At 38.0% G+C, this 23,863-nt stretch overlaps 1 protein-coding gene across 1 annotated transcript in view; it reads left to right on the top strand.

Moving 5' to 3' along the window:
* The window catches only part of SLC35D1 (solute carrier family 35 member D1), a 45,694-nt gene extending 22,300 nt beyond the window's left edge, over positions 1-23,394 (top strand). The window contains exons 9-12 of the mRNA XM_063104552.1: positions 1,041-1,108; positions 2,253-2,331; positions 6,004-6,086; positions 19,324-23,394. Of these exons, the coding sequence (XP_062960622.1) occupies positions 1,041-1,108; positions 2,253-2,331; positions 6,004-6,086; positions 19,324-19,432 (339 nt within the window). The 3' untranslated portion in view covers positions 19,433-23,394. The remainder of the gene's footprint in view (positions 1-1,040; positions 1,109-2,252; positions 2,332-6,003; positions 6,087-19,323) is intronic.
* Positions 23,395-23,863: the final 469 nt, after the last annotated feature.

Genomic DNA, 23,863 nt, shown 5'->3' with positions numbered 1-23,863 from the left:
GTGCTGTGTTCAGAAAATGATAAGATAAATGTGATGTGGATCCTGCCCCCAGGGAGTCCACAGTCTGTAGACATTGTACAGAAAGACTTGTAGGTCAGAGAGATAAGAGTCCTAAAGAGAAGTACTGAGGCACAAAGGTAGAGTAATTGATGAGGAAAGGCCCTACAAAGGAGCCTTGAGTTTTAATTTGATGGTTCAACAGGAGTCAGATGAGTGTTGAAGGGAAGAGCATTCCAGGCAAGGGATGCAAGTGTGAAACTGCATGTTATGTATTGTAACCGCAAAGAGCCTGGTATTGTTGGAGTCCTGGAGCCATGAGATTTATGTAGAACCAGCAAGAGTTGAAGCTGGGCGGGTTGACAGAGAGATATAAGGTGGACTGTTTTTCACATTTATTTACCAAACTTGTATTGCAAAAGAAACTATGTACTTGAGAGAGAAACCCTACTCTTGAATGAGAGATGAGATGATCAATGTACCCTTTCATTTCTCTTCATTCCTTTCCTTTTGGCTTAAAACAAACAAAAAATCAATAATAACAAAAACACCTAGCTCTAGAATCAACTGTTTTAAAACAGTAACTCTCCCTGAACAGACCTCTACTGAATTTGTGTAACTAAGATTGTACTTGACCTTTCACATGTTACATGTTTTAATGTTTGAGAAAGCCTTTAATACTAGCACATTAACAGTTATCTGGGAGAACTGCTGAGGTTAGCCAGATGTGGCTTGTACCTTCAAGGAAATACCATTCCTTTATATCTATCGGGAGAAGTACAAAATTTCCCCCGCATTACATTTCGGAAAGGAGAAAACTTTCTGAAACTGCTTATTGGTTCAGCTCCATGTATGAGTATATGAAATTCTTGAACATCGCTCTCGGAGTGATGTAGGGAATCGTATGCGTGCGTGCGTGCGTGCGTGCGTGCGTGCGTGTGTGTGTGTTTATTGGGGGCAGACACAGAAAGATTTCCATTAACGGATGGGACAGCTGATTTTGAAGGCTTGCTTTAAAATCTAACGCTTCTTGTATATTACAGGCAATGGAGTTTGAAGACTGGGCCGACACCCTCTTTCTTCTGCAGTTCACCCTCTCCTGTGTGATGGGGTGAGCCTTTGCTGCTGCCTTGTTAACAGATAGTTTTCTTATAGAAACAGATTAGAAAAATTTGTTCTAGAGTCTTTTTGCCACATTTCTCAGTGTCTTGTTCAGTCTTTGAGTATGTCAGCTTAGGATAATTAAGCCTCCAGATTCAGGTGGTTTCACAGCCTTTGGGAATGTGCTCTCAGGGCTACTGAACTTATTCCAAAGTCATGCTTAGAAGGGTGGAGAAAAGAAACTGATATTATGTGATAACTTACTGTGTGTTAAGCACCATTGTATTTCAACATGTATTATTTTATGTCTACATTGACCATTTGACAGATATTGTTATCCCCTCACCTATGAGAAAGCCGGCTCAGAACTTAAGTAAATTGTCTAAGTTTGCACAATAGTAGATGGCTGTGGCAGTGTTTGAATTTGAGGCCTTTTCACCCCTCTACCGTGTGGTCTTCCTCTTAGAAGAGAATATGTTGAAGGCAAGAGGGTATCTGCAAACATGCCTCTTCTCTTCACTTTCATATTTCTCTAATGTGTTTTTTCACTCAACCAGTCAGTTCAGTTGCCGTTCATGACTGGTTCTGACACACAGTGAGTGGGTGCTTCAAAATATAGTTGACATGGTATCTTGGTACTAAGGCTCCAAAGGCTTAGTATAAGTCTAGGAGTTCTAACTGCTGCCACTTACTTGTTATGTGAACCTGTATCCCCTCTTAAAGTAGTTTTAATTTACTTTTCTTCCCTCCTTAAGGATCTCTCTTGTCTTCACCCTGGCCCAGAGGTCACATTGTTCTCATGAGAGGTACATATCTGAGCTAGGGTCCGTGAACTCTGAGCTTTCTATGCAGTTTAAGTGAATTAGTAGGGAACATGATCTATGAAGAGTGCTCATGATTATGAATGGTAGTTTCAGGGTTTTAGTGAGGGTAGCAGGGAAAAACACCTGGTCAAAATGGACATGTGCTTCTCTTTAGTGAAATTTAAAAAAATCTGAAGCTACAGTATAAACAGCAGTGAGGTAGGGAAAGCTCACATTTGGTCAGTGACTAGAATGTGCATGGCCAACACTGGCTGTTTCTCTTGGCTAGAGATTATAATAAAGTAGGCAACTGGATCTTACTTATAACATTCTCTTCCTTCTTTATTCTAGGTTTATCTTGATGTACGCCACAGTACTCTGCACTCAGTATAATTCTGCTCTTACAACTACAATAGTTGGCTGTATTAAGGTGATTTGAAAAAATATCTTTTTGGTACCTGCTTTATTTGAAAATTGTTCCTCTGAAATAAGAGTCTGGCTATGGCCAAAAGCCCCATAATCCTTATTTCTTTACTACTGTCTTGATGGTTTGACAAATTGTCGTGACAGTTTCTGAAACAATCTTTAAGAACTCAGGAGGGGCATAGTCTCTACTAGCAGGCAACTTAGTTCTGAGGACTATGGGAAAAGGAAAATATATTATCTTAGAGTAGAAGGAAGAAAGAGAATTAGACTTGTTTTCTGACCGGGCAAATAAATAGCTTGGTAATGATAGGTCCATCCCTTTAACCCCCAATGAGAACTGTTCTGTTCTCTGCCTCACTGAATTCTGGCTACTCTACAGGGAGAGGATGCCTGCCAGAAGCTAATCAAGGGAGTTTTCCTATGCCTGAGCCAAACCTTAAATGGCTCACTTTTAAAAGCTGTGTCTGACATTTGCAGTGATGTCATTTTTTCCTGATCCATATGATTTGAAGGAGACTCATTTGTCTTCAGCCAGAAGGGCCAAGTTGGCTTGAATATTGAGCCAAAGTTAGTGGCTTAAAGTCTGAGGCCTTTTTCATCTGTTTTTGTGATACTAGTGCTTTAAGATTCAAGAGGTCATAGCATGTCCAAATTCCAAATGAATTAGCAAAGTGAGCTTGCTTTCTAAAAATGGCAAGGCAGAGAGAGATAAGTCCTTGATCATTGTATTAGTCCATTTTGTGTTGCTATAACAGAAATACCTGAGACTGGATAATTTATAAAGAAAAGAGGTTTATTTTGCTTATGATTCTGGGACAGTTGCATCTGGTACAGGCCTCAGGCTGCTTCTACTCATGGCAGAAAATGGCAGGCGGCCGGCAGGTACAAGCAAATCACATGGCGAGAGGAAAGCATGAAAGAGAGAGGAGGTGCCAGGGTCTTTTAAACAGCTTGCTCTCTTGGGAACTAATAGAGTGAGAACTTACTCATTACTCCCCCCTCCCCCATGGAGAGCATTAATCTATTCATGAGGGATTCGCCCCCATGACTCAATCAGTTTCCAACACTGCAGCATTGGGGATCAGATTTCCACATGAGTTTTAGAGGGGACAAAACATCCAAACTCTAGCAATCATTTTGGGAAAAGAGGGCAGTTGCCCTTGTGTCTTCCTTTTTGATGCCCCATTAGTCAATAGTGAGGGAAGGGGTTGCACATGTAAAGTTTTTACTGCTCTGCTATGTTTCCCTCTGTACCCCCAATGGAGTGGTACCCACCTGACCTCACCTTAGTAACTATATTGGGTTAAAACTCCAGATCTTCGGCTTCAAATCATAGAATTGGAGTGTTTGGTATGAATAGAATTCTAAGTTAAGCTATAACAAGTCAATTGTGTGAATTCCCCTAGAAAGCTAGAGACAGTCTTTATTCAAAGGACTGGGCTGGCTGAGGCAGTTTTAGCCCCTCACATTAGCTCTCAGCTATATTTTGGTTTTGCAAAGTGAATGCTTCAAAAGCAAAGTGGATGGCTTGGATCTTCAGAGTAAAAGCAGGCAGAGCATAAGAGATATGACAGTTGGTACCACGTTTGTAGCCAAAAGAAGGATGGTGCAGGAAAGCCTATGTTTAATTTTAATAGCTAAACCTATTTGCTTGGAATTTCTTAGTGTACTTTCTTTGTCATTATCAGCATGGGAGACAAATATAGTTATGCTGTTGTTAACATAAGGTCCATACTTTTCTTTTGATATATGCTTCTCCCAATAGTAGTCCAAGAACTCTGTGGACTTACTCAGTCCAAAGGGGTTAATTTTACTTAAAAACCGTAGAAGGAGGAAAAAAACTAGATTGTCTGATTAGTTTGCTGTAGCTCTTGCTTCTCACTGATGCATGGTATTGCTGCTGAAGGATGGCTTGCATCTTCAGGCAGATTGGAGTCCGATGATGACCTTGCTGAGTCAGTCTCTCAGGCCACAGTGAAGTTTCTGACATTAGCCTCACAGTCATAGCCCATGTAGCTCAGCCACTGTTCCCCCAAGGGGCTTTACGCTTCCTTTGGTGCTTGAGGATCCCAAACCCATAAGCCCTTGGGTTAGCATTCCTTGTTTCTCTTTGGTGTGGTGGGAAAATCGCTTAGGATAACTAGTTACAAATGGAAATTCCTAGGCGTACCCGATATACTGAATCAGAATCTCTGAAAATCTTCATTTTTAACAAGGTTTCCAGATGGTCAGGTATACTGAAGTTTGAGAATTGCTGTCTTAGTTTTGGATTACCATGATAGACTCTTTGGTGCTTCTTGATAAATTTTGTTTGGGGGATGTTGGTGTCTTCTCCTGATAGCAAACCTTGTTTAGGATACTCTAATATATACCTACAGTTTTTCTAACTTCTGATTTTGAGCAGCAGGGGGTAGGTTCTCCGTCCTCTTCCTTTCTGAAGTTCCCTGAGTAGTTTATGCAAATTAATCCACCTTCTCCCTGGATTTCTGTATTCAAAGAGCAGTCCTGTTACACACTTCCCAAGTTGCCCATTGGCCTTGTTTACTATTACATTATATTTAATTTTTTCACCTTAAATAATAAGAAAATTTGCTCTAAGATAATTTGCTGTCCCCATCCTTAGACCTAGAAGAGGCCGATATAATTTAGAATGCTCTCTCAAAGGGTACTTCATTATAAAAATAATTTCGAAGTTTGTTTTTGGCCTTTTAAAAAAACACAATCGCACTTTACTTTCTCTCTTATAGGCCTAATGTAGGAGAGCCCAGGTAGTAAAAATATTTTTGACATTTTCAGTTTATGGCAGTTTTAATAACAGAGAAGAAGGCAGTGGCTTATGAATGTGAAAGAAGGGAGATTGGGGAAGAACTGAATAATAGTTTGAACTTTGGAAACTTGTTTTTCTCTTTTGTGGTCTGAGGATAATTAAAAGGGAGCCGGAAGATATTGAATTTGGATGGTCAGGAGACATGATTTTAGGTATAATACTGTGAGTTGACTTTCCATGTTTTTTTTTTTTTAAGATACCAAGGAATATTCCTCTAAAAACAGTCTTCATGTTGGTAAAGACTCTACCATCTCCTTTTTCCATTTTGTTTTTTTTGGGGTTTTTGATTGTTTGGCTCGCTGGCAAGTACAGGGATCTGAACCCGTTTCCTTGGTGTTATAACACCATGCTTTAACCAGCTGAGCTAACTAGCCAGCCCTTCCTTCTTCCATTTTAAAAGAGGAGGGACAGATGCTTGCATATAAGCAGTCTTCTCCTCACAAATCAACAGAGATCTCAATGGGAGGAAGTAGTCTTTTCTAAGATTGCTAAAAATGTGTCTTTGTATTTTCTACCCTTAATAACAACAGTGTTTCTCTATTTAGATTTATAATGTCAGCCCATAACAAAGGGCAGGGAAAGTTTGATAATCTTGTTAGTATTCTTCAGTGTTGGTGAAAGCATTTATCTGGAGAAATAGATTGAGAAGAGGCTAATGTCACTGATTCCTTATTAGTGTTCTTGATCATACTACATTCATTTTAGGGTTGGTGTGTTTTTGTTGTTACTGTCTATTTGCTTTTGTATTTTAAGGATTGGTATTTGGGTCACAGCATGAATGAGTTTATATGTATATTTAAAAAGCTCAGTTAAACCTACGTAACAATATATCGCCATTTTTCTTTTTAGAATATATTAATAACTTATATTGGAATGGTCTTTGGTGGAGATTATATTTTCACATGGACAAACTTCATTGGCTTAAATATCAGGTAAGTAAAAATATTTAATTAAATCTAACCACTCTGACAAGTGGGATTTGGATACTCAAATAGTGTCACAGTCAGGTTGGGCTATTAATTCAATGACAAATTTGTTCATTTATTAAAGAAACACTTGTGGAGTGCTTCCTATGTGGTAGGTATTTAATGTCTATGTCTCTATGTAATGCTTTTTAAGAAAGAGGGAGAGAATGTTTCCGTATTCTATGCATAGTATCTGGGGAATCTTTTCTGGAAGTTGAACTCCTTTTACTTAGCCTTCAAAGAATGGTCCTTTAATTGTTATGCTAGATGGCAGCACAGTGTTCTCAAGAAATTCAGGGCTAATGAAGATTACCAGTTCTGTTACAGTTGCTTTGTGTATCTGACCTTAGACATATCACTATCTTTTTTTAGACCTTACTTATCTTCATCAGTGAAGGGGGTGATTTGTATTGTATGAGATATCTTTTTCAATTCTAGAATTTTGAATCTCATGGTTTTAAATATTATTTATATGACTAAAAACTATAAAATTTATATTTGATCCAGACCTCTTTCCTAAAGTCAGACTTGTCTAACAGCTCACTTCACATGTGCAGCTGACATGTTCAAAACTGAGCTCCTTTTATTTCCTCCAAAGTCTGCTCCCCACAGTCTCTATCATCTTAGTTGATAGAGAGCCCTTCCTTTTAACTGTTATTTCAAAAATCCTGGAGTCATCTTAGACTTTTCTGTCTTGTATCCAGTGTATTAGCAAATTTTATTGGCCTTATCTTCAGAAAATATCTAGTAGAGAACCACTTCTCATTGTTTTGTCATCGTCTAAGCCACCAACATATCTTGTGTAGATTATTGGCTTAGTCTTATACACTTGAATTCCTTGTTTGACTCGCTGACCTCCCTCTGCCCCGATAAATTTCTCAATGGAGTAGACAGTGTATTTCTTATAAAAAGTAAATCAGAACATGTTATCCTTTTAGCTCTGCACACCCCCCACCACCCCCCACACCCTGGCCATGGCTGTTCAAGTCCCAAAATACTTACAAGGCCCTACAAGATCCATCCCTTCTCTACCTCTCCGACTTCAGCTCCTGCTTCTCTTCTCCCTCACTGTGTCTGCTTCATCCACATAGACCTCCTTGCTATTCCTCTCTTGCTTTGGGGCATTTAGACTTTTCTTCTGCCTGAAACAATATATTGACATATGTGCATGACTCTTTTATACCTATACATTTTTGCTCACATTTTACCTTCTCAAGGAAATCTATCCTGGCCACCTTATTTAAAATTGCAACGTGCTTTCTCTCTTCTGATACTCCCAAACCCTCTTATTCTGCTTTTCTGGTTTTCCGGGGTACTTAATCACTTTCTAATCCTATATAATTTGCTTATTTTTATTTATTGCCTATTTCTGTCTCCTCTGCTAGAATATAAGTTCCATGATAGTAGGGATCTCTGCCTATATTGTTCACTGATGTTTTCCAGGCTCCTAGAATGAATTCTGGCAGTTGCTTAATGAATACTTGCTTATTGAATTCTACATGGATTGGTGAAAAAACACTTTGGAAACTATAAAGCTCTCTACTGGTATATGGTAGTATCATCTTTTTAATTTGCAGCAAATTGAATAACCTCTTCAACTTTTTATTCAAATGTAAACAAATACCTATTCTACCTTCCTATGGATCAATTTAAGAATTAACACTAATGTCATTAACAGCTTAATAATTCAATTTTGGCCTTGCCTGTCATTTACTTACCACTATTGTTGTATGTCTTTTCAAGGAAAAGTCATTTGTTATTTGTGGGGGTAAGAGTTGGAGGGAAGGTTGGTATATGTGGATACCCTGCTTAACTATTATAGGAGGAAGATGAGTAGCTGAGTGTCATACCTTGTTTGGAGTTGTAGTTGATGCTTGTCATCTGTGTTACTTTGAGCAAGCTGTTTGTCCTTTCTGAGTTTCAGTTTTCTTATGTGTTTGGGATGAAAATAACTCTCTCTTTAGAGTTTTAGAAAGAAATAATATAATGAATGTAAAGTGCTTGTTCCCTATTTGACATCTGTGCTTAGTAAATATGAGTTTCTTTCATTAATATTTTGTGAGGAAGGGCCAGAATATCAGGAGCAACATGGTGAATCTGTTCTGACTTTGAATGTGGCCTTAGTTTCATTTATTTCTAAAAATCTGGGTCTGGGTTGAAGAATCATTACAACACATATATAGACCTGACTTAGAGATTTCTTGATTTTCTGTTTTGTCCTCCTCCAAATAAATAACATGATAGCCAAAATGAAGTAAAAACTTCTGTTTGCATTTTCAGATCTCTGCAGTTTAAATCTCTTATGATAAAATAGTATCTTTTAAAGGATACATATCTAGAACTAATAAATGAATTCAGTGAAGTTGCAGGATGCAAAATCAACATACAAAAAACAGTTGCATTTCTATATTTTAACAACAAACTACTGAAAAAGAAATTAAGTAAACAATCCCATTTATAATAGCTTCAAAAAGAATAAAATACTTAGGAATAAACTTAACCAAAGAGGTGAAAGACTTGCACACTGAAAACTATAGTAGGTTGATGAAAGAAGTGAAGACACAAATAAATGGAAAGACATTCTGTGCTCATAGGTTGGAAGACTTAATATTGTTAAAATGTCCATACTGCCCAAAGTGATCTACAGATTCAGTGCTTTTCCCATCAAAATTCTAGTGGTATTCCTTACAGAAATAGAAAAACAATCCTAAAATTCATGTGGAACAACAAAAGACCCAGCATTGCCAAAGCAATATTGAGAAAGAAGAAAAAAGGTGGAGGCATCAATTCCTGATTTCAAAATGTTACAATGATACAGTAACTAAAACAATATAGCACTGGCATAAAGACATATAGACCAAGGGAACAAAATAGAAAGCCCAGAAATACCCACGTGTTTATGGTCAATTGGTTTTAGACAAAGGTGTCAAGAACGCACAATGGGGAAAGGATAGTTTCTTCAACAAATGGTTCTGGAAAAACTGGATATCCACATGCAAAAGAATGAAATTGGACTCTGATACCACACACAAAAATCAACTCAAAATGGATTAAACACTTATGCATAAGACCCCAAAATTTAAAATGCCTGAAAGAAAACGGGAAAAGCCTCATGACATGATTTTCTGGATCTGACACCAAAAGCACAGGCAACAAATGCAAAAACAGACAAGTAGGACTACATCAAACAAAAAGCTTCTGCACAGGAAACAATCCAACAGAGGGAAAAGGCAACCCACAGAATGGGAGAAAAGGAACTCAATTGCAAAAAAACAAATCACCTGATTAAAAAATGGGCAAAGGACCTAAGTAGACAGTTCTCCAAAGATGACATACAAACAGTGAACAGGTGTATGAAAAGATGCTCAGTGTCACTAATTATCAAGGAAATGCAAATTAAAACTACAGTGAAATATCATTTTATACCTATTAGGATGGCTACTATAAAAAAAAAAAGATAAATGTTGGTGATGATGTGGAGAAATTGGGACCCTTGTACACTACGGGTGGGAATGAGAAATGGTGTAGCTACTATGGAAAACAGTATATGGGTTCCTTAAAAAATTAGAAATAGAACTACCATATGTCTCATCAATCCCATTCTTGGATATATATCCAGAAGAATTGAAATCAGGATCTCAAAGAGAAATGTGCACTCCCATGTTCATTGCAGCATTATTCAAAATAGCCAAGGTATGGAAACAACCCAAATTTTCATCAATGAATGGATGAAGAAAATGTGATATATACATATAATGGAATGTTATTCAGCCTTAAAAAACAAGAAGGTTCCACCATTTGCAACAACATGGATGGACCTGGAAGACATTATGTTAAGTGATATAAGTCAGTCCCAGAAGGACAAATAATGCATGACTTCACTTACATGTGGTATCTAAAATAGTCACACTTATAGAAGCTGAAAATACAATAGTGGTTGCCAGAGAATCGGAGGAGGGGGAAATGAGTTGTTTAATGGACGTGAAGTTATAGTTATACTAGATAAATGAGTTCTAGATATCTGCTGTACAACGTAATACCTATAGTTAACAATACAGTGTTGTGCACTTAAAAATTTGTTGAGAGGGAAGATCTCATGTGAAATGTTCTTAACAGACACACACACACACAGACACACAAAGGTAAAGGAACACAGGAAACTAGGTTGTTATGATGGTCTCACAGGTGTATGCATATGTCCAAACTCATCAGATTGTACACCATAAATATCTGTAGGTTTTTGTATATCAGTCATACCTCAATAAAACTGTAAAATAAATAGGTGAATAAAATTTAAAAAGAAAGGTTAGATATCTTTTTCACATTGCAGGCTACTTAAAGAAAACTTTCTAGGTGCCTGAATGTGTTGGAATGATACAACACATGTCAGCCTAACATGCATCAAAACCTGTGTCTTGAAAATTCTTCCAGTGGAATTTCTTTTTGTCACGGGTAGTTCTGGTTAATTACATAGTTTCGGTTAATTACATAGTTCTGATTAATGTACTTTAAACAGTACCATTTTGCAAGCCAGGCTAGTTGATAATGATGTTAATGGTATTCTTTACTTTTGTAATATTTTTATTAATTTCTGATTGCTTTCAAATTTTATTGTACTAACTTTTACATGCCATTTCTTTTTAGTATCTATTTTATTGCAAGGCTATAAAATAAGTGACGTGCATTAGTCAGCTAGTTAGCGTTCAGATTATTTGCAGAGCTGGGATTAGAATCCAGGTATCCTGACTGCTGTTCAAATATAATTTCCATTACAGTGTACTTTATAGCTTTGACAAGGAAGGTATATTGCCTAATATTTTTCTATTTTTTTTCTTTAAAATGAAAATTATGATTTTCTTGTTTACATTTCTTTTTAGTTTCTTCCACTAGTCACTAAATAGGATAAGAGGTCATGGACATTCCTTTGTTTGTTTAGTATAAGAACTGAGAGCTACTTATTAGGTTTCACTTTGCTTGGAAATGGTGTCATTCTATCCTTGGCAGACTCACTTTGAAGGAAATCACTGATTGAACTGTATTCTTAAAAGATATATGGTTAAACCTAGACATATCTAGCTCCCCTCCACCCTGCTTTCTTTACTGTTTTAAGACAAGTTTAAATAGCTCTCTCTCTGGTATGATTCAAGTGAAGGAAACAGATTTGCATGGTATCTTCTTGGGTTCCGTACAACTTTGATTCTGTGGTATAAGGAGGTTTTTTTTTTCATTAGGGACCTATTGAAAGCTTGCTTCTCCCCAACTCCCCTAAATGCCTTTTTCCAGTGGCCAATTCCTGAGTGCTCACCCAAGCCAAAAGAAGCAACAGAGAGGGTGGGGCACAAAGAGTGAAGACAGAGCATGCTCCTGTACTTGCTTCAAAGTCTGGGCTCTGGCCTGTGCCTTAGGACTGAGTAGTGTTGCTTTTCCAGATAATGACATCATCATTCTCACAACTGCCTAGTCTAGAATTCTTACAGTCTCTGGAACTCATCTTTATCTGTGATTCTTCTCTTTTTCTTTCATTAAAAAAAAAAAAGAATATATTATTAAACACAGTAAAACTCACTTTTTAGTGTACATTTCTATGAGTTTTGATAAATATATACCATCATGTAGCCACACCGCAAAATAATTCTATTACCCCCAAAAAAGTCTATGTCCCTTTACATTCAACCCCTCCAACTCTCCTCAGACCCTGACGAAGATTTGTTTTCTGTCTATATAGTTTCCAGAATGTCATATAAAGGATATGTAATGTATGTAGCTTTTCAGTCTGGCTCTTTCTCTTAGCGTATTATACATGAAATTCCATCTATGTTGTTGCATGCATCAATAGTTTGTAAATTTTTATTGCTGAATAGTATTCTATTGTATGGCTATATCACAGTTTATCCATTCACCATTTGAAAGACATTTGGATCGTTTTCAGTTTTTAGATATTATGTATTAGCTGCTCTAAACATTTGCTTAGAAGTTTATGCGTGAACATAAGTTTTTATTTCATGTGGGTAAGTGCCTAGGAGTTCAATTCCTGGGTTGTACGGTTAAGTGTATGTTTAATTTTGTAAGACATTGCCAAACTGTTCTCCAAAGTGGGAAGATGATTTCTTATAACCACCAGCAATGTATGAGTTCCAATTACTTCACATCCTGACCCTTGGTATTGTCAGTTTTTTTAAATTCTATTTTAACCCTTCTAATAGATCTCTAGTAGTATCTCATTGTGGTTTTAATTATTTCTCTAATGATTGATGTTGAGCATTTTTTCATATGCTTACTTGCCATCTATAAATGGCTGTTCAAATATTTTGCCCATTTTTAAAAATTGGGTTATTTTTTTCTTATTAAGTTATTAGAGTTCTTTCTTTCTTTATTTTTGGTAGCTGGCCAGTACAGGGATTGAACCTGGACCTTGGGTTATCAGCACCATGCTTTAACCAGCTGAGCTAACTGGCCAGCCTCTTAGTGCTTTGTATATTGCAGATACAAGTCCTTTATCAGATATGTGATTTGCAAATATTGTTTCCCAGATTGTGGCTTGTTTTCCCATCCTCTTAACACTTTTTTGAAAGATTTTTAATTTTGATGAAGTCAAATTTATCAATTTTTTCTTTTATGGGCTGTGCTTTTGGTGTTGTATCTGAGAAATCTTTATGTAACCCAGAGTCACAAAGATTTTTTTCTAGATATTTTTTAGCCATGTGAGGGCACATGAGATAAGAGATTAAAATGGCTCCTCCTTCTTTTGAACGTTTCTAAAGTCTCCTTGCTTACCTCCTGTCTTACTGCTGATTTACCTTTATTCTCCTATTTCTTTCCCTAGGCAGGCAGGATGAGAATCAACTGGTAAACCCATTCTGTACATATAATAAAGGAACTGACTGCTTAGTCCATGGCAAAACCATGCAGACTGATTTCTGTCTTCAAGGAATTTGTAATCTAGCTTGGAAGATTCCTTTATTCATAAACAAATGTTTATTCATAAACAAACATTTGCTAGACATTGTTTTAGGCAATGGGGATAGAACTGCTAGTAAAGCTGAACAAAATTCTTCCCCTCATGAAGTTTTCCTTCTATTAGGGGAGACAGAAAATGAATGAAGATAAATGAGTGAAATATTTGCTGTGTTAGCTGCTATGAGTGACGTATTTGCTGTGTGAGTTATAAATAGAAATGGAGAAAAAGCAAGGAAGCAGGATAGGAAATATTGTGGGGGTGGGAATGCTTACTGAGAAGGTTACATTTTGTGTAAAGAACTAAAGGAATTGAGGGAATAAGCCACACTGATTTCTGGAAGGAAGAGCAAGTGAAAAGGCACTGAAGTGGGAGAGTGCCTGGAATGTTCAGGGAACGACAAGGAGGCCAATATGGCTGGGGTGGAGTGAGTGAAAGGAGATGGGACCATAAAGGTAATGGGGTAGAGGAGCAGATTAGGGAGAACCTTTTGTTCATTACAAAATTATTTTCGAGAGACAGGAAGATGGTGAAGGATTTTGAACAGAGCAGTGACATAATTTGACTTAGCTTTAACAGGATCACTTTAGCCACTGTGTTAACATTAGATTGAAGGAGGAGAAAAGGTGTGGAATGATTATGTTAAGAGCAATGGCTTTCATTTGTATAGGGATCATATAGCATTTATGATAACATTAAGCATTTGTATAGCACCAACAGCAATGACTAGGCACACTCTTTATACATTCTCTCAAAAGAGCTTTCAGAATTATGATCACATAAATGTCACAGAGTAGCTTATCCAGACTGGTACCATTAATAAAGGTTGTGGTAGTCTCAGGAATTAAAATCACACAGAGTTGCTTGGGAGGCTTCATAGAGGAAAGGATATTTGATGACTAAGTAGGATTTGGAGCAGTGGGAAAAAGAAGGGCGCTTTTAAGTACTGCATGAACAAAGGCATGGAGCTGGAAATGCAGGTGTTGGAAAAGCCAGGCTGGCGCCTGAGTGTGAAGTGCCTCAAGTGTCTCATGGTAAAGAATAAGTACCCATCTAGGAAGACATTCTGAGACTTATTAATAAACTATAGGTAGCAAAAGTTAGGTCAAGTCTTGTTTATTTGCAATATAATTAAGGCCTGGTTGGGATGACGCAAAACAGGAAGGTCTTATTATACTTTGGACTCTTCCTTGATTTTTTGGGTGAATGGGGTACACAACAAGAGGCGAAGCAGCAGCTGCCCAAAATCCTTTCTTCTTTTTGCTTTTTGGTAGTATTAGCCCCTGGTGTGGCCTTAGCATTTTGACTTTTGCCCTTATTTGTTGGCTACTGTATGCTAATTAACCTTTTGAAATGATCTATTGTCCTATTATATAATTTAAGTATATAATTTAATATATAATGATATATAACTTAAATTGTTGCATAATTTAATTCTCACTTCAATTTGATAAGGGTAGTATCATAATCTCTGTTTCACAGATGAGGGAACTAATGCTCTGAGTGATTATGTACCTAGCTCCACATCACAGAGCTTTAATAAGTGGCAGAGTCCACAGTTGCTCTTTACTCAACCCTGTGTCACCTCTGCGATTCTCTGCTCAGATTGGAAAGCTCTGAAAGGTGATAGACACAGAGGCAATACAGCTCTACTTTATTTGGCTGATAAGAAAGAAGATGGCAGAAAGCTTCCCAGTAGCTGGGGAGGTATGTAGAGGGGTTAAGGTGGGATGTCCCTGATCACACTAGGAAGAATGCACCCAGAAACTCGGTTTCATTTATTTGGCAGGAATTGTGTTTGTTAGGAAATAGCAGTAGAAGTCATACTCTTGGTTCATAGGTTTTTGATGTGGATTGGCATATTTTACCTGTACAAGGCAGGACCTAATCTAGGTGGCAGAGCTACCTACCTAGACACATGAACAAACATATTCAAAATAAGGTGAGATGGAGACAATCTGGACTTTAAGACTCTTATTTCCTGGCCATGGGGTTACTATATTGAAGACATTTTTAGTCTGTATTTGTAGAAAGGATATCTAATTATCGGAGGCCAGTGAATATGTCCATGACTGTAGGTCTAAGAGAGAGGCTTTCAAAGATCAGAAGTGGATCAGAGCAGATAAAGCAGATTTAGCAATTTCCAGTCAGACTTGCAGTAGTATTCCAACTAGACCTCTGTCTGCAGGGAACTGTAGCTTTGACTTTTTTCTGATTATCTCTCAGCTGTGTCTACCACAGTAGGTCTCTGTGAATTAATAGTTGGTAGTGCTATGGTCTAAATATTAGCCAGGTGGAAATTGGCTTGCTTGGAATTTTTAAAAAGGCATAAATCTTAAGCTTGCGTAATGATTGTATCTTATTTTCAATATGTATGTTTAGCTATTTAAAAGAAATATCTTGTCAACCAGGTTTAATATAAGGTTCTTTTTTTGGAAAATGAGTATTTAGGGTGGTCTAATGTATAAACATCAATTCCAGAGTACCAGAAGTTATCAACTTTAATGTGAATATTTATGGAGCCAATAGATTAATGAAAGGTTGTTTAAAGTAGAAGATCCTGATTTAGAGTTGTTTGTTAGTGATCTATAAAAATTCAGCCCTACCCCATCATCCCCTAATATCTGGACTTTTCCCTTTCTTTTCCCCGTCTTACTTTACCCCCCTCCCTCCCTAAAGCTGCCAGAGAACAATTTATAATTCCTTTCCAAAGCAGTAACTTATCACTGCTGAACGCACAGCTTGTTGATGAATATTCAGTTCTTTTCAGGTGATTCATGAATTGCCATTCCTGAAAACTTAAATATTTATTAATGGTCAAGTCAGGAATAAAGATGATATGAAAAATCTTTTATTGTTGCCTCAAGTTGGAATTTGTGAAAATTGAACAGAATGCTCTTTAATCTCCAGAGTTCAGGCCAGTAGTCTCTGTGCTTTGGTTTTGCTCTGGTTATTTGAGCAACTATGTGGCAACAGTGTGCCCTCCTCTTGCATCCTGTTAAGTCTCCTTACTGTGGTCTGAATGTTTGTGTTCCCTTCAAATTTATATGTTGAAATCCTCATTCTCAAGGTGATGGTATAAGGAGGTAAGGCTTTGCGAGCTGATTAGGTGATGGGAGTGGATCTCTCATGAGTGGGATTAATGTCCTTAAGAGATCCCAGAGAGACCTCTCACCCGTTCTTCCGTCTAAGGGCATGGTGAGAAGGTGCTGTCTATGAACCAGGAAGAAGGCCCTCACCAGACACTGAATCTGCCTTGATCTTGCACTTCCCAGCTTCTAGAACTGTCAGAAGTAAATTACTGTTTTTTATAAACCACCTAGTTTATGGTATTTTGTTATAGCAGCCCACACAGACTAAGACACTCAATGTTATGGCATCCTACTTTTTATTAACAGTACATCTCCCTGTGAGTATCATGGCTGACAGGGAAGGAGTGGGGAGAAAGGAATGAATATTTCCTGACTGCTTATTATATTAGTCCATTTCTGTTGCTTGTAACAAAATACAGGGAACTTGGTAATTTATAAGAAAACAAAATTTATTGCTTACAGTTTCAGATGCTGGAAGTCCAAAGTTCAGGGAACACATTTGGTGAAGGCTTTCTTTGGTAGTGACTTCAGTGATGGCAGAGTATCACATTGTGAAATGGTGGAGCAGAGAGAACAAGAGACTTAACTTTCTCATTCAGTCTTTTTAAAGCCCTCCAAACCATGCCCATGACCACCATTTTAAGTCCATTCACTATGGCATGGTCCTGCAATCTAATCACCTCTTCAAGCCCCCACCTTTCAATTACCATAATAGGATTTCCCCCCCTCTTTACACTGTCACAGTGGTGACTAAGTTTTGGGAGGACATTCAACCCAAGGCACTTACTATGTGCCAGGTGTAGGGCTAGATTCTTTATGCATGTAATCTCATTTAATCCTCAGACAAACCTATGTAGATAATATTATTCTTATTTGATTAATACAGAAATGGAATCTCAGAGAGATTAATTAATTTGCCCAGGGTGATAGAGGTGATGGTATATTCAGGATTTGAACCAAGACCTACCTCTACAGTCTATGTTTATTAATTCACTGACTGCCCTAGGATTGTATGATCCAGGATCCTAGGGGCCAAGATCATCTAAGGACTAAGCCTGGGCTAAATTTCAGGGAATTCTTTGTCTTTTTTCTATCTTACCCTTTGCCGATATTTCTCTCCAGCTGAAATAGGCTTAATATGAACATCAAAGTTCGTCTTGACAGGAAAATTAAAAGAGATCATTGTTATTTTTTAGGTTGTGTGGGAAGGGGAAACTAAAATAAGATAGGATGAAAAAAAGGAGGGGCAGCCCCTCTACTTTGTTTTTGGGTGGAGTGGGTTGGTTCTGAGACAAAGGGCAATTGACTTCATGTGGATGTACATGTTAACTTCAAAGAATTTTTAGATTCAGTCAGGAAGGCTTCAATAAGCCATCTCCTTGGGTCCCAGCCAAGCTACCAGGGTAGTCCTCTACTTGATGCACTAGAAACAAGAGGCATTAAAAACAAAAATTTTCCAGAAAAGTCTGATAACAAATTTAAAAAAAAGAACTAAAAAACAACTAACTTGAAAAAAGCTACCAGATGAAGGAAAAGCTGAAGCTCTTTGAACACTGGCACAGGGATTGGGTTCATGAGATCCCTTTCATTGAATGAGGTGATAAAGGGATATTCAGTTCAGCAATTATTTATTATGTTGCTACTAAGTGCCAAGCCTCATGCAAGAGACTCTGTAGAGCTAAAAGAATAGGGACTTCAGAAAGTTACAGACTGATGGGGACAACAAGGGCAGGTAACTGCACTATCAAGTAGAGCAGGGGCCATATGGGAGAGAGCTGTTGAAGTAGAGAAAGACTGACCTGGGTTTTATTCTGGTCTATCATTAGGATGCTTTGTGACTCTCAGCAAGTTGTCTTGTGCCTGCGAGTTAATTTTCTCATCTATAAAATAGGCACCTTGCAAGAACATTGTGCGTTGCAGGAATGTGCAATGGAAGGAAATGTATGTAAAATGCTCAACACACAGTAGACTTTAGTAAATGATCACAATTTGATTATTATTAAGTGCTGTGAGGTTCAGATGAGGAAAAGGAAGCATCTGGTTGGGAAGGTTAGATCGGAGAAGGCTTTCTGTAAGGTTGATTGGGGTGTCAGAGAATGGATAATTTTGTAAGCACCTGTAGTAAAGAGTCAGTGCCAGTGCCTTATCTTGCTGCCTTCCTAGTGTGCGTGGGAGCGAGAACTAGGCATCTCTCACCCTGCCACAACTGGTCTGGGGCTGGGATGCCAAAGCCCAGAGAAAAACAACAAATTTCACGTAAACAGCAAGTTTATGACTCGAGTGGTCAGGAAGATGAGAGCCAAACCCAGGATAGGAAAACTTGAGCCCAGGCCAGACACCCAGCTGGCTGGAGATCCAAGGGAGTCCTGGGTGGCAGTTCCAGTGGAAGAACAGGGCAAGAAAGGGCAGGCCGGGAGTTTCAGATCTCTGAGCTCCTCCAGCTTATTTTCATCTTAGCGATTGGGGCAGGAGCCTGTGTATCCCACGTGGGCTTGAGGTCCCCACAGAGAATAGATGGAGTAATCACTACCCCCAAAGAGTGAACCCTCCTGGTGGTAGGTGTGAGGATAAGTGTGGGTTACCAGCAACCAACTGCCGCAGACTGAGGGCTCCGATAATAAGTTCCCCACTGTGAACTTGCTTCTAGCCAGAGAGAAACTAGCTCTGTGAATCTCCCAGGATCTGCATGTTTACCATTCTTATTAAAAATAACTGTTGTCTGGAGTTCATTTTGGAAAATGGAAAAATTACAAATAAATCACCTGTACTCTCACCATCCAGTTGTAACCACTATTAATATTCTTGGTGTTCCTTCCAGACTTTTGTCTATTCTGATGCATGTTTGTAAATACAATGGGATTAGACACTGCTTAATGTTTTGTGAGATTTTTTTCTCATTTAAGATGTCATTGCCTATTTTTATTATATGTCATTTTAATGGATGCATAGTATTCCATTATATGAATTTATATAATTCCCCACTGTGGAACATTTAGCCTTTATATGATTTTTTTTTAAATTTTTTATTTTTTTTGCTATTGTATATTTTGGGATAAATACTTTGTAGAGAGTTTTCCCCTAAACACTCCCTTCCTCTTTTCTCCCTCCTTCTCTTCCCTCCTTCTTTCCTCTCTGACGGTGGTTTGCTGTTTTGCAGCATTGCTGGGAGCCTGGTGTATTCCTACATCACTTTCACTGAAGAGCAGCTGAACAAACAGTCAGAGGCCAGTAACAAGCTGGACGTTAAGGGGAAAGGAGCAGTGTGACCGGAGGATTGCTACAACTACGTAGGCCCAAGTTTTTAATCAACTGGGAACGCTGGCAATTCCTACAGATACTGAGGTGTCTTGATTATGGAGAAAATGCTATTCCTTTGCACTTGTACAATCAAGGATTGATTGCTGCCTTTTAAAATTTTATGATGAGAGAAACTTATTGACTCTATTTTAAATGTGTTAGAATTAATTTATACCAGACTGGAAAATGTACTGGGCTGTTTAATTTATTTTTCTTCTGTGCTGACAGTGAAACATCAGTGTTTTGAAAATATTTTATTCCATTGTTTGATATCCAGGTGTCCCTGAGAGCTGCATTGATAATGTGCTCCAACTGGAGCCTCATCGTTCAAATTGTGGCTGCATCTGAAGGCACTTTAGCCTTTCTTCTGCTGGAAATGCAGCCTAGTATCTGAAATGTCTCTTTAAATTTTCTGATGATTGCATTGTCTTCATAATATCACTACATCTGCAAAAGGCAACAACTTTGGCACTAAAAAAATATGTGGGCTTTGAAGTGTATTGCTTTCCATGTTGGCTTCCCTGAGAACTCATGGGATGAGCAGAGTGCATTTCTTGGAAATATGCTGTTCCTTCTTTGTTGTGTAAGATGGGGATAATGAGGGGTTGGAGGAAGTAGGCCTTTTACTCATTTATTCATCTGAGTAATTCATTCCACAAAAATGTATTGTATATATATGCTAGGTATTGTGCTAAGTGCAGAGGATACAGAGATACCTGGGAGGTAGTGAAAGATCTCATGCCATAGTGACTGAAGGTAAGATGCAAAACTTACTTAGCTCTATTAATCCATTCAGAAGATGTGACTGAGCAAGTGGTTTCAGCTCTCTCAGAAATTGTCAATGGGAGAAGCAGCACCTGCCCTACCTACCCCACAACTGTGATTCTAAATGCCGCAGTGTGAGATAAGTGTATGTGAAAAGCTGCATTTTGTAAACCAATGCAGCTCAGCATTGACCCCTTCTTCTTTGAGGGAGAATGGCAGACAGGCAAGGTGACCACCATCTATTCCCCATGACTTTTCCTTCTCTAGGTTTGGTTGCTACTCTTTTTACTCCTCTTTGGATCAGTATGATGAGGTCCCATATTTCTGAATTTACTGGCTTGAGGAGAAAGTCTGGTTAGACATTTTTGTATTGTCAAATCGTGTATAATTATAGCTTTGCTAAATGCATATGACAGGCTTTTATACCTCAGGGCCCCTGGCCTGTGCTGAACCTTTTGGCTGACCAGAGCAGTACAGCAATTTACAGTTTCTGCCCTTTCTGTGTTCTGATTCCTGGATGCCTCCTTCAGCTGCCACCAGCATTTCAAGATAAGAGAGAACAGCCTGGGTAAGTTGGAGATTGAATAGACTGGCCAACCATTTTTGGAGTTAGTGTTTTCAATTTTTGCAGGCCTGGTGTAATATACTAGAGATTTACCTGGTACTCTGGCACCTCCCAGAATGTCTGGATTTTCGCCCTCAGGTTGATATCTTACTAGGCAGAAAATTCTTTGACCTATTATCTACCTCCTGGGAGAAAAAGAGGCAGTATAGAGTTAAATCCTTAATTTGCCCTCTAAGTCAAATCAGCAGTGGTGAGAATTCTGAAAGCCAAATCTATGACTAGTGGCCCCTCTTCTTTGAGTCAAAGTGAAGTCTTCTTTTGCCAGTCTGCTTTTAATCAATGCCAGGTGGATTAGAATAATCCTGTTTGACCAGATTACACATTGCCAACATGTCACATGACTTTTAATTGCCTCATGTGGCTGTTGACTTTATGAATCAGTCATTTGTAGAGTCCAACTTGCATGTAGGTTTAAAAAAAAAGTGCAAGTTTTCTGTAATCCTCTTATATCAGGAATCCGTGGAAGGTTTTGGTCAGTAAAGCTGATGCAGAATCTTTCTGGCAAGAATAGTAGAGTTTCGCATATGATTGGTTTAGAATAGTACCTACGATTTTGGGCCGGCCTTTGCTTTCATTATGGCCTCAATTCAGTGAGCAACGATTTAATGAGCATCTGTTGTATGCCAGGCATTTGCTAAACTCTGGGGAAACAGATGATTAGGAGGACATAGCTCTTGCTCTCAAGAAGTGTATAATTCTTTAGCCAGAGGTGGTGGCCTGGACCCTTATTGAGAGAAAGGAAATGGATTAGAGTCAGTGATTTGTGAACAAGAACTGCCTGCAGTTATCAGTATCACTGATTCTAGGGGTGCCCCACCCGTAGAGCTAAACTATTTTTTTTAATCTGAGAGGCCTTTTGTAAGTCTTCTAGCTCTGAGATAGCAACACAGCTCTTAGAATGCTTTGAATAGCCTGAGTTCCTCTACTGCACACATTCTTAATTCCCCATGACTATGTAATACTGGTTCTTCCCACGAACTAGGCTGTAATGAATTTTTCCCTCTCTGAGGAAAAAATATTCAGGATATATGAAATACTAGATGTAAAACTACTTAGCACAATGCCTAGTACGTATTATGCACTCAGCAAGTGTAGCTGCTGTCACTATTTCATAGTGAGACTGTAGGCAAAACAAGATTCTTAATTTGTGCTCCTTAAGTGCTAGAGGCCTGGGCAGTGTGTGTATTTCCTGAAAAACATGATCCTGTACCTCATTGCTTCTAGAATGCTTAGATAACAGTTTCTGTTCACTGTCTGTTCTTTTTTAAAAATACCTATGGGATATAACTGTGGTCACTGGGGGTGCAGGTGATTGTTTTTTAAAAAGAATGGAATTACTTTCACATTGTGATGGTAAATTTCAAAACAGGAAAATCGTTTGCTATCTTGGGGGAAGATAATTACATTTCAGAATGGTAATTCAGTTAAAACTTCGCCAGTTTATCACCTTTAAGGTAGCTCCTGTACAGATGGGACGCTCCTTCTTCCCGTCTCTGAAGATAATGTACTTGACCACATGCTTCCAGGCTTATCTCAGTTGTCAATATATGTGAGTCTTTGGTGCCCTCACTGTTTTTTAAACCTGTCTTCTAGTTCTTACCATTAGGATGCCACTTGATGGTATGAGCAGATATTATACAATGTTTTTTCTTTTTTTTTAAGCTTTGTTTTTTGAAAATACTTTTTAAAAAGAAATCTACTGGTTAGATTTATTGTCTCACAGAAATGTTTTTAGAGATTATTTTGTTCACAAATGTTTTCTTTCTCATGCTGATGATCAACTGATTTTTGTCTACAAATGTTAGTCTTTCACAGTATTTTTCCAATATAGATTCTATTTACCAAATGACCATCTTAGTGTTTTAAAAAGGTACGTACTGAGGATTGAGGTATGTAAATCAGGTGACATAAGCATAAAAATTATGTGCCTAAATATTTTTGTAATGTTATCAAATAAATACTTTTTCCTGAAAATATGTATTAAAATTCCTTTTTAAGTGGATATAGAGGTTTAATCAAAAGCCAAAAGTCTGCCCACTTTTAAGAATACAGCCTTCAATTAGTTGATTGAGATCCAGTTATAGAGAAAATACTGTTTTCCATACAAGTGCTTTGCATGAAGAGTATATATGACTAAATACCCAGTGTCTTTGGCATACTTATGGAAAGTTCAAAGGAAAGAAATGCTGACTGCTGTAGAATGGATGCCCTCCCAACCTCATTGGAGCTTAAATCCCCACAGTAACTTCTGAGGGTGGGAAATCCTATTATGGTAACTGAAAGGTGGGGCCTTGAAGAGGTGATTGGATTGTGGGACCATGCCAAAGTGAGTGGATTAAAAATGGTGGTAAAGGGCGTGGTGGTTCTGGGGGCTTTAAAGGAAGAGTACACGAGAGGTTAGTATCTCTCTGCTCTGCCATTTGGCAATGTGACACCCTGCCATCTCTGTTGCCACCACCAAGGCCTTCACCAAATGTGTTGCCTGGACTTTGGACTTTCCAGCCTCCAAAACTAAGCAATAAATTTCATTTTCTTTATAAATCATCCAGTTCTGTGTATTTTGTTATAAGCAACAGAAACAAACTAATACATTGACCTTTCTGCTTTCAAGATATTTCATCTGCATAATCAGGTTTCTAAACCTCTGAGCAGCTTTAGTAGGAAATAACCCCAAAATAAAATATGTTCATCATGGAGAGCCATTTTGGTACAGGCAGACTCAGTAGAAGGTAGAAATACATTAAGACATGTCAGAGGGAAAAGCATATCAAGACACATAAAATTTACCACTTTAACCATTTTTAAGTGTATAGTTCAATAATGTTAAGTATATCATATGGTTATGTAGCCATTCATACCCATTAAACAAAAATTCACCATATTTCCCTCACCCCCAGCCCATGGTAACCACCATTTTTTGTTTCTATGAATTTGATTACTCAAATGATTGAATCATATAAGTGGAATCATACCATATTTGTCTGTTTGACTGACTTATTTCACTTAGCAT

This window comes from Cynocephalus volans, chromosome 8 (assembly GCF_027409185.1).
Source record: "Cynocephalus volans isolate mCynVol1 chromosome 8, mCynVol1.pri, whole genome shotgun sequence".
In the NCBI taxonomy this organism is placed as follows: domain Eukaryota; kingdom Metazoa; phylum Chordata; class Mammalia; order Dermoptera; family Cynocephalidae; genus Cynocephalus; species Cynocephalus volans.
This window is presented reverse-complemented; position numbering and strand designations above follow the sequence as displayed.